This window comes from Spermophilus citellus, assembly GCF_964194105.1.
Source record: "Spermophilus citellus genome assembly, chromosome: 9".
Classification (NCBI taxonomy): domain Eukaryota; kingdom Metazoa; phylum Chordata; class Mammalia; order Rodentia; family Sciuridae; genus Spermophilus; species Spermophilus citellus.
In genome coordinates, this window is record NC_138191.1 from 133268504 (window position 1) to 133281100 (window position 12597).

The following is a 12597-nucleotide window of genomic DNA, read 5'->3' on the forward strand; positions in this document are numbered from 1 at the left end:
TCATTTATTTCAAATATTCTTTGCAGCTGGAATCCAACCATGTTTGGGTGTCTGGACTGGAGCGTGAACTAATTGCTCAGCCTTCGGCCCCCTCCCCAGCTCCCCCGGAATAGTTTATGGTTCAGTAAAGTCCACATTCCTCATCCCGCCGAGGAGCAGGAGGGAGGCTGTGGGCAGATGATAGAGACAGGAGTCTTCCCATCTATGGCCAAGCCCTGAGAGTCAGCTACCTGCGCGAAGGCAGGGGATTAATTGCAACCACATGGGCCAAGTCTGCACAGATGGTTTTATTAATACCGCTCCCTTCAGTGCAAAACCCTGCTCCCCAGAAGTCTCCCGGCAGCACAAACGCCCTTATTCCCCTTGTGCTCCCCCACCCCCATGCCTGACCCCACTCCTCCCCTGCCACCCCCTTCAAAGGAAGCTGGAGCTCTAACTGCAACCCAGACATGAACTCCGACCTAAAAATAGTTCGAAACCACCTCTTTCCTCCACCCGTAGCTGGGGCAGGCTTGTGGGGTTCCTTCCCCCAATATCCACCTTGATCTTTGGAGTCTTTACCTAGGAAAAAGAAGATTTATCAGGAATTTGGCTCTGGAGTGCTCGGTCCATCCTCGACGTCGAAGTCCCCATGCAGGAAGTGACATTTTTCCAGGAGAGCATGAGTCTTTAAAACACTTGCTGGTGAATTTTCCAGTATCCTGGGTCCTGTTCCCAGAGCTTCACATCCCCCTTGTTAGTAGCCTAGGAGACTGGGACACTGACAACTGCCATTTTTGTAGGAGGCTTGTCCAAGGCCACATAGCCAATGTTTGAACCCAGGTCTGACTCAGGAGTTCATGTGCTTGTCCCTGAGCCAAACCACCACCACACTGAAATAATTTCCCTTTACCCAGCAACTTTGCAAGAGAAAGAGCTGACACAGACACAAAGTGTGGTGTCCTGACAGTCTTGGGCAAGGTCACCTGGAGAGTTTGGGGACAGCACAGATTCCTGGGCCTGGCCCCAGAAACACTGAATCTGCCTGTCTCTGGAGGTGCCCTGGAATCTGCATTCTGACACTTCCAGGCGGGCCTGAGGCCAGGGTTCTGAGGAAGGAGGCGCTCAGAGGAAGGGACAGAGCACTTTGGTCCTAGGGACCTTGGGCCCTTAGCCAGCCACTTCTCACAGCAGGTGAGAAGTCCCTGCAGTGAGCTGAGGGGCTCTTGCAGGTTTTTTTTTTTTGAAACAGTGACAACTTGAGATCATATCTAGTACATTTTTTGACTGTTCACATATCACTCATTGAGCCTCCAAATAAGCAGAATTTCCCTGACCTTCTAGAGAGGGCCCTGTCCACAGCATTGGCAGGATGGCTTCAACAGGCAAGAGCTTGGCGAGGGAGCGTCACTACACCTGACCCTGGGGACAGAGACAAGTAAGGATCTGCAGTTCTGCAGAGTGCTGAGCCTGGGTCTGAGGACGCCACACTGGGTCCCACTGGGGTTGTGACAGCTTCCCCCACGGGTGAGCTTCATAACTAGGCAGCTGAGCCAGAGGCGCTTGCAGTGCATGGAATCACTTTGTAGGCTCAGCAAGTGCCCTTCTGTTTGGCTGCCGGGCTACACACTCCTGCAAGGGGCTGGTGTGTCCTAGGGCTGTCGTCCAGGGCTCTCCTCCACCTGAGGCTCTGGCTGGCATCCTTCCCTTGCAGGTGGCAGGGAAAACCATGGGCCGAGTTGCGAACTGGACTCCAGCAGGCTCTGCCATGCCTTTTTCCCCTCCCGCAAAGCACAAAGGAGAGATTCAGAAGTGGTTTCTTATTTTAACAAACTTTCTTTTATTAGGTTACTGGCTATTATGAACCATCATAAAATAGAACGGGAGTTTCAAAACTATACACGCCACAAGGCTCTGGGCTGAGAGGAGAGAAAGGTGGGTGGAGGGTCCCAGGGAGTGAAGGCCAGGGAGGCAGACAGCCCGCATCCATCAGCACCCCTGGGGGACGCTGGTCAAGGAGGCAAGCTTGAACCTGTACAAGTGAACCTCTGTCATGTGCAAGAGTGTCAGAATGTGACCCACCCTGAAACAGAGAAATCTTCAAGAGCCTGACAGCTAAGGTCCCCTTCCCCAAAAGGAAAAAAAAAAAAAAAAGCAACAACCCTCAAATATTCAGGGGGTAATTTACATTCCTCACCCAGTCTTGGCACCAGTTTTGTGCTTTAAAAAATAAACTCCACTGGAAGAATTTTATTTTTTAAAAAAGGTACCCTACAGCAGCTGCTTAAAACATAATTCTTATGGACAAATATATATGCATATATATTAAACATTTCAAACAAATAAAGTCATCTATTGTACCTGTGCAGAAAGAACAGAGCTCAGACTCCAAGGGAGTTGGTTTCAAGAAAAAAGGTGCTGGGACGCCACATGGGGGCGTTGCTGGGGACAGGCATCCTGCTGTGGCCACCCTTCACCACCCTCGGGGTCGTGGGGGAGAGGAGCTCCTGCATGTGGGCCTGGAGCCCAGGCAGGTGCTGAGAAGAGGTTCACACTGGCTTCGTGAGGTGGACCCCACGTCTGCTCTCCCCACCCTGCCCTGCCTGGGGCTTCTAAGGGGTGGGGACTCTCTCACTCCTTTTCTTTATTCTGGGGTCCTCTGGGACACAGAGCTTCTGAGGATGCACTTGGGAAATCTCATCTAGAAAAGCAGATGCAAAATCAAACCCACACCAAAAAAAAAAAAAAAAAAATCATAGACAACAAAAGAAATCCAAACATGTGCAATGATATATGAACTCAAGAGGTAAGTGGCTACCTGGGGACCTGGGGACCGGCACAGCCCTCTCAGGTGGGCTCCCTAAGACACTCCTATTGCACGTGAGGCTAAGTCTCTCTGAGGGGCCTGCTTGAGGACTCAGTGTGGAGCTTCAGGAAACGAGGGAACTACAACAGAGACACTCTGTGCCTGAGCACCAGGGCACCACGCCATGGGCACGGCCCAGGAAGGACAGGTGCGACACACACATCCTGGGGAGGCAGCAGCTGGGGGGAAAGGCAACAGAACGTGCCAGAGAGGTGACCGAAACGAGGTTTCCTTCCCAAATGGAATAAATAAACGACCTTTGTTATGGTTAAAAGAATAAATACAGGGGACGGGCGCTGACAGGGATGGGTGCTGGGTGCTTATCTGCCTGTGGCAGGTCCAACCTCGGCTTCTGCCTCGGGTCCATGGCGTCTGGTATCCTGAGCTGCATGTGCACAGCCTGGCCCTGCCCTTCCCACTCCTGCTATCTGCCCTTGAGCCCTGGCACTTCCTGCCAGCTCCATCACCTGGGACCCCCGGGGGCTGCAGCCTTTCCCCAGAGGTGTGGACAGCAAACCACGCACCCCCCCAGCAGACAGGCGCTCCACGTGGCTTTCGTAGAGTTTATTCTCTGCGTCTGGATTCAAGGAGGGGCTGCGATCCCCCCTGCCAGCGCCGGGGACGGGGAGAAGAGCCCCAGCCGGCATCTGTCCAGGTCTGGCAGAGGCAGCCAGGACGAGGAGGAAGAGTAGGCACTTCTGTCCGTGGCCGCAGGCTGCGGTCTCAGGCGCAGGGTGCGGTGGCCCCGGTGGCTCAGTGAGTTGGCACCAGGTGGCGGTCGGGCAGCAGTCCTGGGGCAGAGCGTCACTGGTAGAGGAGGTAGGCCTTGAGGGCGGCAGGCAGCGGCAGCGCAGGGATGGCACCCAGGCGCTCCTTCCCCAGGGCCAGGCGCACTGAGCGACGGCAGAGATCCATGAGCGGCAGGGGCTCCGCTGGGAAAAGCCAGAGAGAGAACCGGAGGTCAGTGACAGCGTCCACATGCACGAGGCCACCTTCGCTCACAGCATTACAATGAGTGAATAGCAAGGCTGATTTCTAAGTGCAGAGAAGCTAACCTAGAAGCTTCCAAAGTCCTCTGCCCACACTGACTCATTCAGTGCCTTTGATGGCTGCCATGAGAGGTGCGATCACAGAGATGCCATGATGATCATCCCCATTTTAGAGAAGAGGAAATGGACAGAGTCTAAACACCTTGCCTGGGTTGTCGGAGACGGAGCTGGGACTTGAACCCAGGCCATCCCCGGGTTCCCCACGGGTACTGTTCCTGTCTTTGGTGGCACTGAGGAGCCTTTCCAGCCAGCTGCCCCCACAGCCTGATAGCACAGGGTTTGGCCACTCCCACTGGCAGGTTGGAACCCCAGAAACCCCAGGTCCTGGGGCTTCTTTCTGCCCTACAGGGTGGCTCAGGGAACCTATAAATGCCCCAAGGACAGTGGGGGCCACTTCCCTGCACCGTCCCAGGCACCACCAGGGTATTTCCCAGGCAGAGGCGCTGCAGACACCCAGAAGGAAGGGAACCTACCCCTAAAGCCTTTGGAATCGTCTCCATTCAGTTCCCAAATGGCCCAGGCCCTGCCTTGCTACAGAGGAGGACCTGGCCAGCTGGCATCTCAGGGGTTTGAAAATCACCCTTTCTCAAGCTTTGCAACCCCCGAGGCTGCTGAGATCACAGACAGCTCGGCTCACCCAGCCTCCCCAAGGCAGCCCCTCTCTGCTCTCTGCCCCAGAGCAGCCACAGGTGGGCACACCTGGAACTGCTCGGCACCTGCTGGGTTCTGAGCGTGGAAAGAGCAGAAACGAATGGATTGAGGCATTGTCCATGGTCTCCCCTTGACTGTGAGCCTTCTTTGGGAGTAAAATAAAGTTCAGACCAAAAAACTGGAAAAAAAATTCAATTCCATTGATTAAAAAGTGTATTCTTATTTTTAAAAGTCCTTTGATATTCACCAATGTGCCTTAAAAATATTAAGAAATATTAATATTTCTTAATTAATATTAAGAAATATTAATTAATATTCTGGGTGTAGCTCAGAACAGCATGTGCTTATTAGCATGTGCCAGGCTCTGGGTTCAGATCCCAGCTCTGTGAACAATAAATAAATGCAATTCAATTTTAAAGTGACATTAAAAGCCTTGAATGTTGAAAGGCAAATCTTATGGCTGGGGAAATGGGAGTAGTCTAGTGATGGGTAGGAGCTTCTTTTTGGGGTGAAGAGAATGTTCTGGAGCTGACTGTGGTCATGGTTGTACCACTAGACACTATGATCGGAACACTCCAGTAGCTGGACTAGATGGCACGCAAATTATATCTCAATGAGGCTTTTATTGAAACAGAGTAAATCTTAGGCTGGATAATGCACTTACTAAATTCCAGACTTTGAAGGAAAGCCCTAGTTGCTCTTCCCCTTCCTACAGGCAGCTACGGCTACAGCTAGACAGAAGAACCGAGATGGTGAACATTGTTGATGGAAAGCTTTGAACCGGGGCTTTTCCTGGACAGCTCAGGATGAAATCCAGGAGCCCTGCCCAGACCAGGAGGTTGAACTAAGTGACCCTCTATCCTTCAGGACCAAGGACCCCTCCAACCTCACCTGCCTACTCAGTCTACACCCAGGACACTCGGGACCTGGCTTCTCATTCCCCCTTGCACACAACAAGACTTGGAGCCCATGACTTTCCCTGTCCTAAGACAGGGAATCCAGACCAAAGCCTTGTCCAGCCAAGACCCTGAAAACCTGAAGTGCTTCGCGGCAGCTCTTGGCTGGGGCGTGGCCATTGAGAGGAAGCCCTTCTGCATGGTGCAGGGTGCAATTCAAGAGTGCATACCCATGGCTGCCCAGAGCCTTCCATCTGCCCCTCGAGAGGTCCAAAGAGCCTGAGTCTCCTCCCTGGAGGACGCAGATTGGCTCCCACTAGGGGGACGGGGGCTTCCCCTAGTGTCTGAAGGCACTTGAGAAAGCATGAAGAGCCACTGACTGTGGCCCAGGTTCTCTGCCAGGCTGCAGAGCAAGGGCTGGGAGGATGCTCCATGGCCACCCTCTTGGCTAGACGGGTTCCAGGTCACCTCACGAATATCCCTGTGGAGCAATGTGCAGCAGAGGCCTGGGTGACATTGTAGCACCAGCAACAGGCATGGGGTATGGAGCACCCATGGTCTATCTTATGGGGACTGTGGCCCTGACCTACAGACAGGGAAACCAAAGTTGGGGGACCACAGTCTGAGAGCCAAAGACTCCAAGAGGACCCAGCAGCTACCTCGTTCTACCCCACAGGGCAGCAGTGGGGTGTGGGGGTTCCTGCTGTGTGGGAAGGGGCTGTGGGATCTTCCTGGACTGGCTACAGAGGGGCAGTTAATGGCTATGGTGACGTTTATTATGAGCTGAAAATATGCCAGAGTCACCCAGGCATCCCGTGGATGGGTCTACTCTCTGGGGCCACAAGTACACAAACACGTCACACCTCCCTGATGTCACAGGCAGGAAGCAAAACAACGGTGCACAGGGTGGTGATCTATCTTCAAAGGCTGGACGGAGACAAAACACACTGGCCACAGAAATGGATGTGGGCACTGTGCCTTGGAGAAATGTCCCTCCTACCAATTTGGTGTCAGCACCAATCCCAGAAGGTCTCCCCCACTTCAGGACCTTTGACTGTGGGCTGTGAGCCTTGTATCCAGCTCCATCCACAAGCCCAGGTGCCCACTGAAAGTCCACCATGCTGGTGGGCACTGTCATGTTGACTAGGGCCCCTGGTCCTATGCCCATTCCCCAGAGGCTAAGATACTAGTTCATTTTAACAAGTGACACGAACGAGAGAGACTGATAGTGGATGAACATGCAGCAAAGAAATAAGAAAGCAAATCAGGTCCCACTTCAGGGACCCGAAGGTCAAGAACCTGGAGGAGCCCAGGAGCCAACTACTGCACGGCGATGAGAAAAGGCCACCTGATGGCCTATTTGAACTGGCGCCATTCGGAGCCCCAGCCGTGACTCTCACGGTTCTCTGGGAGACGTGGACCCAACTCACACTGCAAGAGTGCAATTCTGTACCTGGTCCATGGGCTAAAGGAATGAATGAGAGGTGTGGGAGAGCACAGCTCTAAATGCCTTCGGTGCATTGGTGACTCTTCCCTGATCCTTGTCCCAGACTCCAGGCTTGTAGGCCATCAGGATGTACTGAAGGAACTTCTCAATTTAGCTTTGGCCCCTCAGCCTACTCCATCTTCTGGCTTCTCCATCTCACCAGTTAACAGTCCTGTCCTCACCACCTTCACAGCTCCCACCCGGCCCAATGCTGGTCACCTCTCACCCCGTCAACTGTCATGGCTGCCACTACTGTCCATTTCTACACAAGACATGAGCCACTGCTCCCCATACTCCAGCCCCTGGGGCATCTGTTTAAGCAGGTCAATGCTGGTGGCTCCAACACATGGCTCCTCACCCTACCCCAGTCCTGCAGTGGGGCTGATGATGCCCCACCCTTGGTGTTCTGACCATGTACGTCTATGTTCCCATTTGGATCCTCCAGTCAACTGTGTCTGGCCAGGATTGGGGAAGATAGGAAGCCAAAGGCCCTGGCAGTGCCTCAGTCTGCATCTGCATATGGGTGGAGGAAGCCTCCTCATCACTGACCAAGAGTGTCCTGGTGTGACGGTTGGAGTCTCCATGCAGATTCCAGCTCACAGGTACAGTACCCAATCACACATGCCCATTCTCTCCTTCCCCCAATCCCTAAAATTTTTCAATCAAGAAAAATTACAAACATTTTCAACTTCCCAATAGATGCAGGATAAGCATCACCTAGTCAGAGGACATGTGTCTGGGCCTCGGGGACTGTGTCAGCAGAACTCTGAGCTGTGCCTATATCACCAGGACTCACAGGCCCAGACCCCTCCCGGTGCTCCAGGTCTGTATTCTGTCCTAGTGCAAGGACACACAGACAGCAAAGCTGTGTGGCTCACAGGACTTGTGACAGTATCGGCAGGCCTGTTTCCAGAGGGACCAATAGTCTTGGTGGCCAGGCTGTGAGGGTAGGCTCCCCTCATCTGGTACAGAATGGACCTTAACCTCGCTAGCTCCATGGCACCTCTCTGCTGGGAGGATGGAGGCTGGCCCAAGGGCCAGGGATCCCCAAGATCTTAAGTGCTGGCAGCATATGCCCAGGGCTCCCAATCCCTGGCCATCTCAGCTCCTTTACCATCACTCAAGGGACAGATTTGGTTGTGGACTTGTGCTGCTCATTTCTGTCACCTGGGGAGATGGTGGTTCCCTAGTGCAGGTCTCAGGTGAATTCCTCAGGAGTCCCCTGCTGGAGGCACACCCGGCCTCCCTGCTGGGAATGCCATGACCTCAGGGCACTGCTCAGGTGAGGATGGAGCAACGGGGGAGCCCGCACGCAGACATGCTGCCCCATTTGGCTGTCAGCTCCCTGTCCCTCCTCAGACAAAGCCAGAAGGGAGGATCCAGAGACAGAGCGGAGGAGAGGCTTTCAAAGAGAAAGCCCTCAGAGTTAGTTCACGCCTGACCACCCTCCCCATTTCAGTATTTTCCAAAGAGTGAAGTGGGTGGTGGCAGAGGGGGAGGAGGACGACGACGATCAGGAGAACCTGCAGTTTTGGAGTCTGTGAGATGGTCAAGCAAATGCCCTTAACCTCAGGGGGGCCTTGCCCACTGCCCACTTGGCTTGTAGGGCAGGGCTAGGATTCAGGGTGTCAGGCCAAACCTGCTCTTAAAGACAGTCATCCCACGGGGCAGATGGAGCTTTCTGACCCACTCCTTTCCAGAGGTGGGATACGCAGGCAGAAGGGACCTGCGAGGCAAAGAGCCCAGCGTGGGGCCCAGCGTGGGGCAGACAGTTCTGGAATGCCAGGACCTCCTGCTAGCCCAGGCACCTCGCCAGGCAGACACAGAGCCCTCCGCCTCCCACCACACACAAACTATTTTCACACAGTCCAACAAAAGCCACTCCCCTTTCCAAAAGAGCAGGCAGAACCTGCTGTTGCTGCTGCCTGTTTCTAATCCACACACTCCTCCCCCAGTCTGCTGACACCGTGAATGAACGCGCCACTCTTGGGACAGTGTCTGAAAAGAGCCTCTAGCACCAGGAGAGAAAAACCCAAAATTTGTCTGAAGAGTGACAGAGGCCAATGGTTTTCATTTATCTGAGAGGGCCTAGCACCCCCAAGGTTGCAAATCCCAACTCAATAATATGCTGGCTACCATGCTGGAGTTTGGTCAACTGCAGATCAAACCCAGAGGCAGGATAATCAAAGATAAACAAAGATCATTCATCCATCTATTTGTTCATCCATCACCCATCCATCTAGTCATCATCCATTCGACCAACCAACATCCATCCATCCATCCACGCATCCCATCCATTCACCTATCTATACATCCCTTCATCCATCCATCCATCCACCCATTCATTCCATCCATCCACTTGTTCATCGACCGATCCATTCATCCACTCATTCCATCTGTCTGTCCACCTATCCATCCATCCACCCACTCTTCATTCATTCATCCATCCAGCCATCCATCATGCAATGCCAGATGATTTAGCAAAGTCAGGCTAGAGTTTCTCATGGAACCAGATGCAGGTAAGAGTGGCCTTTGAGGGTCTGAATACATGAGGACATCTACTTAAAAACACTTTAGGCCCAACAGCTGCATAAACTTGTAGCCCAAGCCCAGATGGGACCACAGGGGCATGGGGAGGGTACTGCCTCCTACAAAGCAGGAAACACTTACGATCGAGTCCGTTCAAGTAGCGCATACGGATCTCACAGTGGCCCCAGACGGCGCTCACTACAGGATACAGTTTTTTGCCCTTGAGTCCCCGAAAAGCCACTCCCATGTACTGTCCATCCACAATGAAGCTCAGGGTCCCGTCATCCATGTCCAAGGCCACAAGGAAGGAGTCAGGGACAATGAACGTCTCGTCCGGCTCCAGAAAGGCCGGGTACGTTTTGCTCGGCTGGTTCTTGCCGTCATGGTAGAGCCGGTTCCGCCCCAAGTCCCAGCCCCAGGACTCGTGGTTATTCCCCACGAGGGTCGTGTACCCCACGGAGTGCAGGGGGGCGTCAGCTGTGGCCACCCCCACGACGGCATGTGTGCCCCGCTGTCTCATGGCCCACGTGATCTGCCACACGTGCAGCCCGCGCGTGTACCCGACTTTGCCCCTGATGGCATCTGTGCTCTGGGCCACCGGATGCCGGTGGAAGATCAGCTTGTCGTCCTCCTTCACAAAGACGTTGAGTGAGCGGTCGTTGTTGTTCCAGGAGTGGAGCAGCTGGACGTCGTAGGACACGGGGGGCATGTCCAGCAGCAGGTCCAGCCGGGTGGGCTTGCAGTAATCCAGGCCCTGGAGCTCCTGCTTCAGGGGCCGGTATGTGGGGTCCCGCATGTCCACAGTCTTGATCCCTCCGGTGACCTTCTGACCCATGTTCGCCTGGTTTCACCTTCTCGCTGGCTCCCAGGGCAAACTCATCAATCTCCGGGCCTCAGCTCACTCTTCTAACCGGGGCCAGGCAGAATTCCTAAGGAAGGTTGCTAGGAGACCTCCGCACGTTGTGGAGCATTCCGTGGCGTCTAATGAATGGAAAGAAAAACAGGAGGCCGGGTGAGCAGCAGCGCGGGGTGAACGGAAAGTTACCTAGGAGAGCAGGCCCGTGCCAACGTGTCCCAGGGCCTGGCGCCGGGCTCCCCTCACACCTGACCAGGGGCAGCCTTGGCACAGAATGAAATGTCCCCTGTTCCCGGGGCTATGCTGTCACAAAGGGAAGGGGCTCCGTGCCCTGCGGTCTGCACGGAGATTGGACTTGAAGGCCGACACCATTCTCAATGTGTTGGGTCAGTCTGAGACAATCAGAGGACACCCCCAAGGACATCATCAGGGTCTCAGGGGGCGGAAGCCCCAGGCAACACAGCCCAGAGCCGGCCATGATGCAGTGGGCACCTTCATGGTCAAAACGAAGGGAGGCGTTCTGTCCTTGCCTCGCTGCAGAGAAGGGACAGCAGAGCCCAAGGAGCAACAGAGACTGTAGAAGACACCAAATCCCAGCCTTCCCCTCTCTCCTCCAATACAGCTAGGTGCCTTGAACGGACAGCCTGGGAAGGAACCAGGACGTAGACCAGAAACTCAACCTGGGGCATGTGTGTGCACTGGGTGGGAAGGACCCCAGAGGCTCCTGGCACCCCTAAGTTTGCAGCAACCCCCCAACGGGTCTTGTCCCACCCAGAATGAGGAGCCAGCGATGCTCTTCTCAAGGGCCTGGGGCAGGTCCCCATTCAGCTGAGGGGCAGCCTTACCTTCACCCCCTCCCCCGAGTCTGGGGCTAACACCTAGAAGACCAGCGCCTCTCTTGTCCGCCCGCCCTTCAGCTAGAAGCCAACATGTCACACTTCAGGTCTCAATGGCCTACTGGGAGGAAGTCCGACTCCGGGGGCTCTCCTCCCTCTCGGGCTTCACTGTCCCCTGGATTCCTCAGGGGACACAGAGATCTCACTGCATCTGTTCCTGTCATCCCCCCGACCCCGCAGCCCAGGAAGAGCAGCAGGAGGGCAGGACGTCCCCACCTCTCAGTGTCTGGCCTCAGATGAGGGCAGATCACCTGCCCTGCTGGGCTCCTGGGCCTCACTCGAAAGCCAGGTTCTTTCTACCATCAAAACCCTCCTTGAGTTGAAGAGCACTCTGCTGCCAGGTATAACTGATTAGAATGAATGAATAAAGGAATAAATAAGACCTCCCTGGCCTCTGGGAGGGATGTTTGCCACTGGGTTTGGGAGATGACCACAGAGGCACGGTCATCTCTTCAGGAGCCTAGGATCAACCGGACAAGGTGGGGAGGGATCAACTTAACAACAAGAGTTCAAGGAAGCTGGGTGGAGGCCATTGAACTTGGCCCCTGGGGACAGGGTCACACTGGGTCATTTGTCCCAAGAAGCACTAAGGTTCCTGAAGACAGGGGACAAAGAGAACACAAAAGGTCTATGTCGGGGAGGCTGCCAGACACAGGGACATCTGGGTACCATAGAGTAATGGCCTCCTGTTTAGCCCCAGAACGGCAGGGCCAGCAGGTGGGCAGGGTCTGTGGTGGGACCGAACTGAGCCGCCTTCCTCTCAGCTGGGGAGAGACGGGGTGGGGCCACAGCCTCAGGGTGGCCGGGCCTCCTGTAGACTCCCTCTCTGTAGAACATTCCATGTGAATGCTGGGTGCTCAGGGGCCCTTATCCTGTGAGCAGGTGGCATTTGTCACCTTCCTTTCTGGGTGTGAGACAGAGGGCTCCCTCCATGCTAGAGGCATGGTCATCTCTTCAGAGACAGGCTAGGGCCTGTGTCCGATATTGGCCAGGCCAGTACAGAGCTGAGATGTCCCTCTCTGCAGCCGAGGGACTGCCCCATTCCAAAAGATCTGTGGACACCAGGCCTCTGACTATTGAGTCTCCAAAGACAATCCCCATTTCAAGCTTTCAGCAGGGAGAGGCTGGGTTTGGGTGCAGAAATGGGATTTTGCTGCCTAAGACCTTGTCAGCTCCATCGTCACAGCAGGAAGGAACTTTCTGGCCAATCTCACTGATGGAGGACCCTGCGACACATACACAGGGACAGGAGGGATTGAAGAGGAGGCTGGGGGCAGCAAACTAGACCTCAGCCTTCCCTGAGTGCCCCCCACCCAACTCCTCCCCAGTCCCCACTGGAACAGGGTGCAGAGCTGGGGAGGCCATCAGAGGTGTCTCTCAAAGTCAGAG

The 12597-nt window shown here is 54.6% G+C and overlaps 1 protein-coding gene across 4 annotated transcripts in view; it reads right to left on the reverse strand.

Moving 5' to 3' along the window:
- Nucleotides 1-1784: 1784 nt before the first annotated feature.
- The window catches only part of SPSB1 (splA/ryanodine receptor domain and SOCS box containing 1), a 59034-nt gene continuing 48221 nt past the window's right edge, over nucleotides 1785-12597 (reverse strand). For 3 of the 4 annotated variants that reach the window (XM_081306021.1, XM_081306022.1, XM_081306023.1), the window contains exons 2-3: nucleotides 9598-10437; nucleotides 1785-3777 (exon numbers count right to left, since the gene is read on the reverse strand). In XM_081306021.1, the coding sequence (XP_081162147.1) occupies nucleotides 3650-3777; nucleotides 9598-10291 (822 nt within the window). In that variant the 5' untranslated portion in view covers nucleotides 10292-10437 and the 3' untranslated portion in view covers nucleotides 1785-3649. The remainder of the gene's footprint in view (nucleotides 3778-9597; nucleotides 10438-12597) is intronic. The other variant, XM_081306020.1, reaches the window with a different exon arrangement.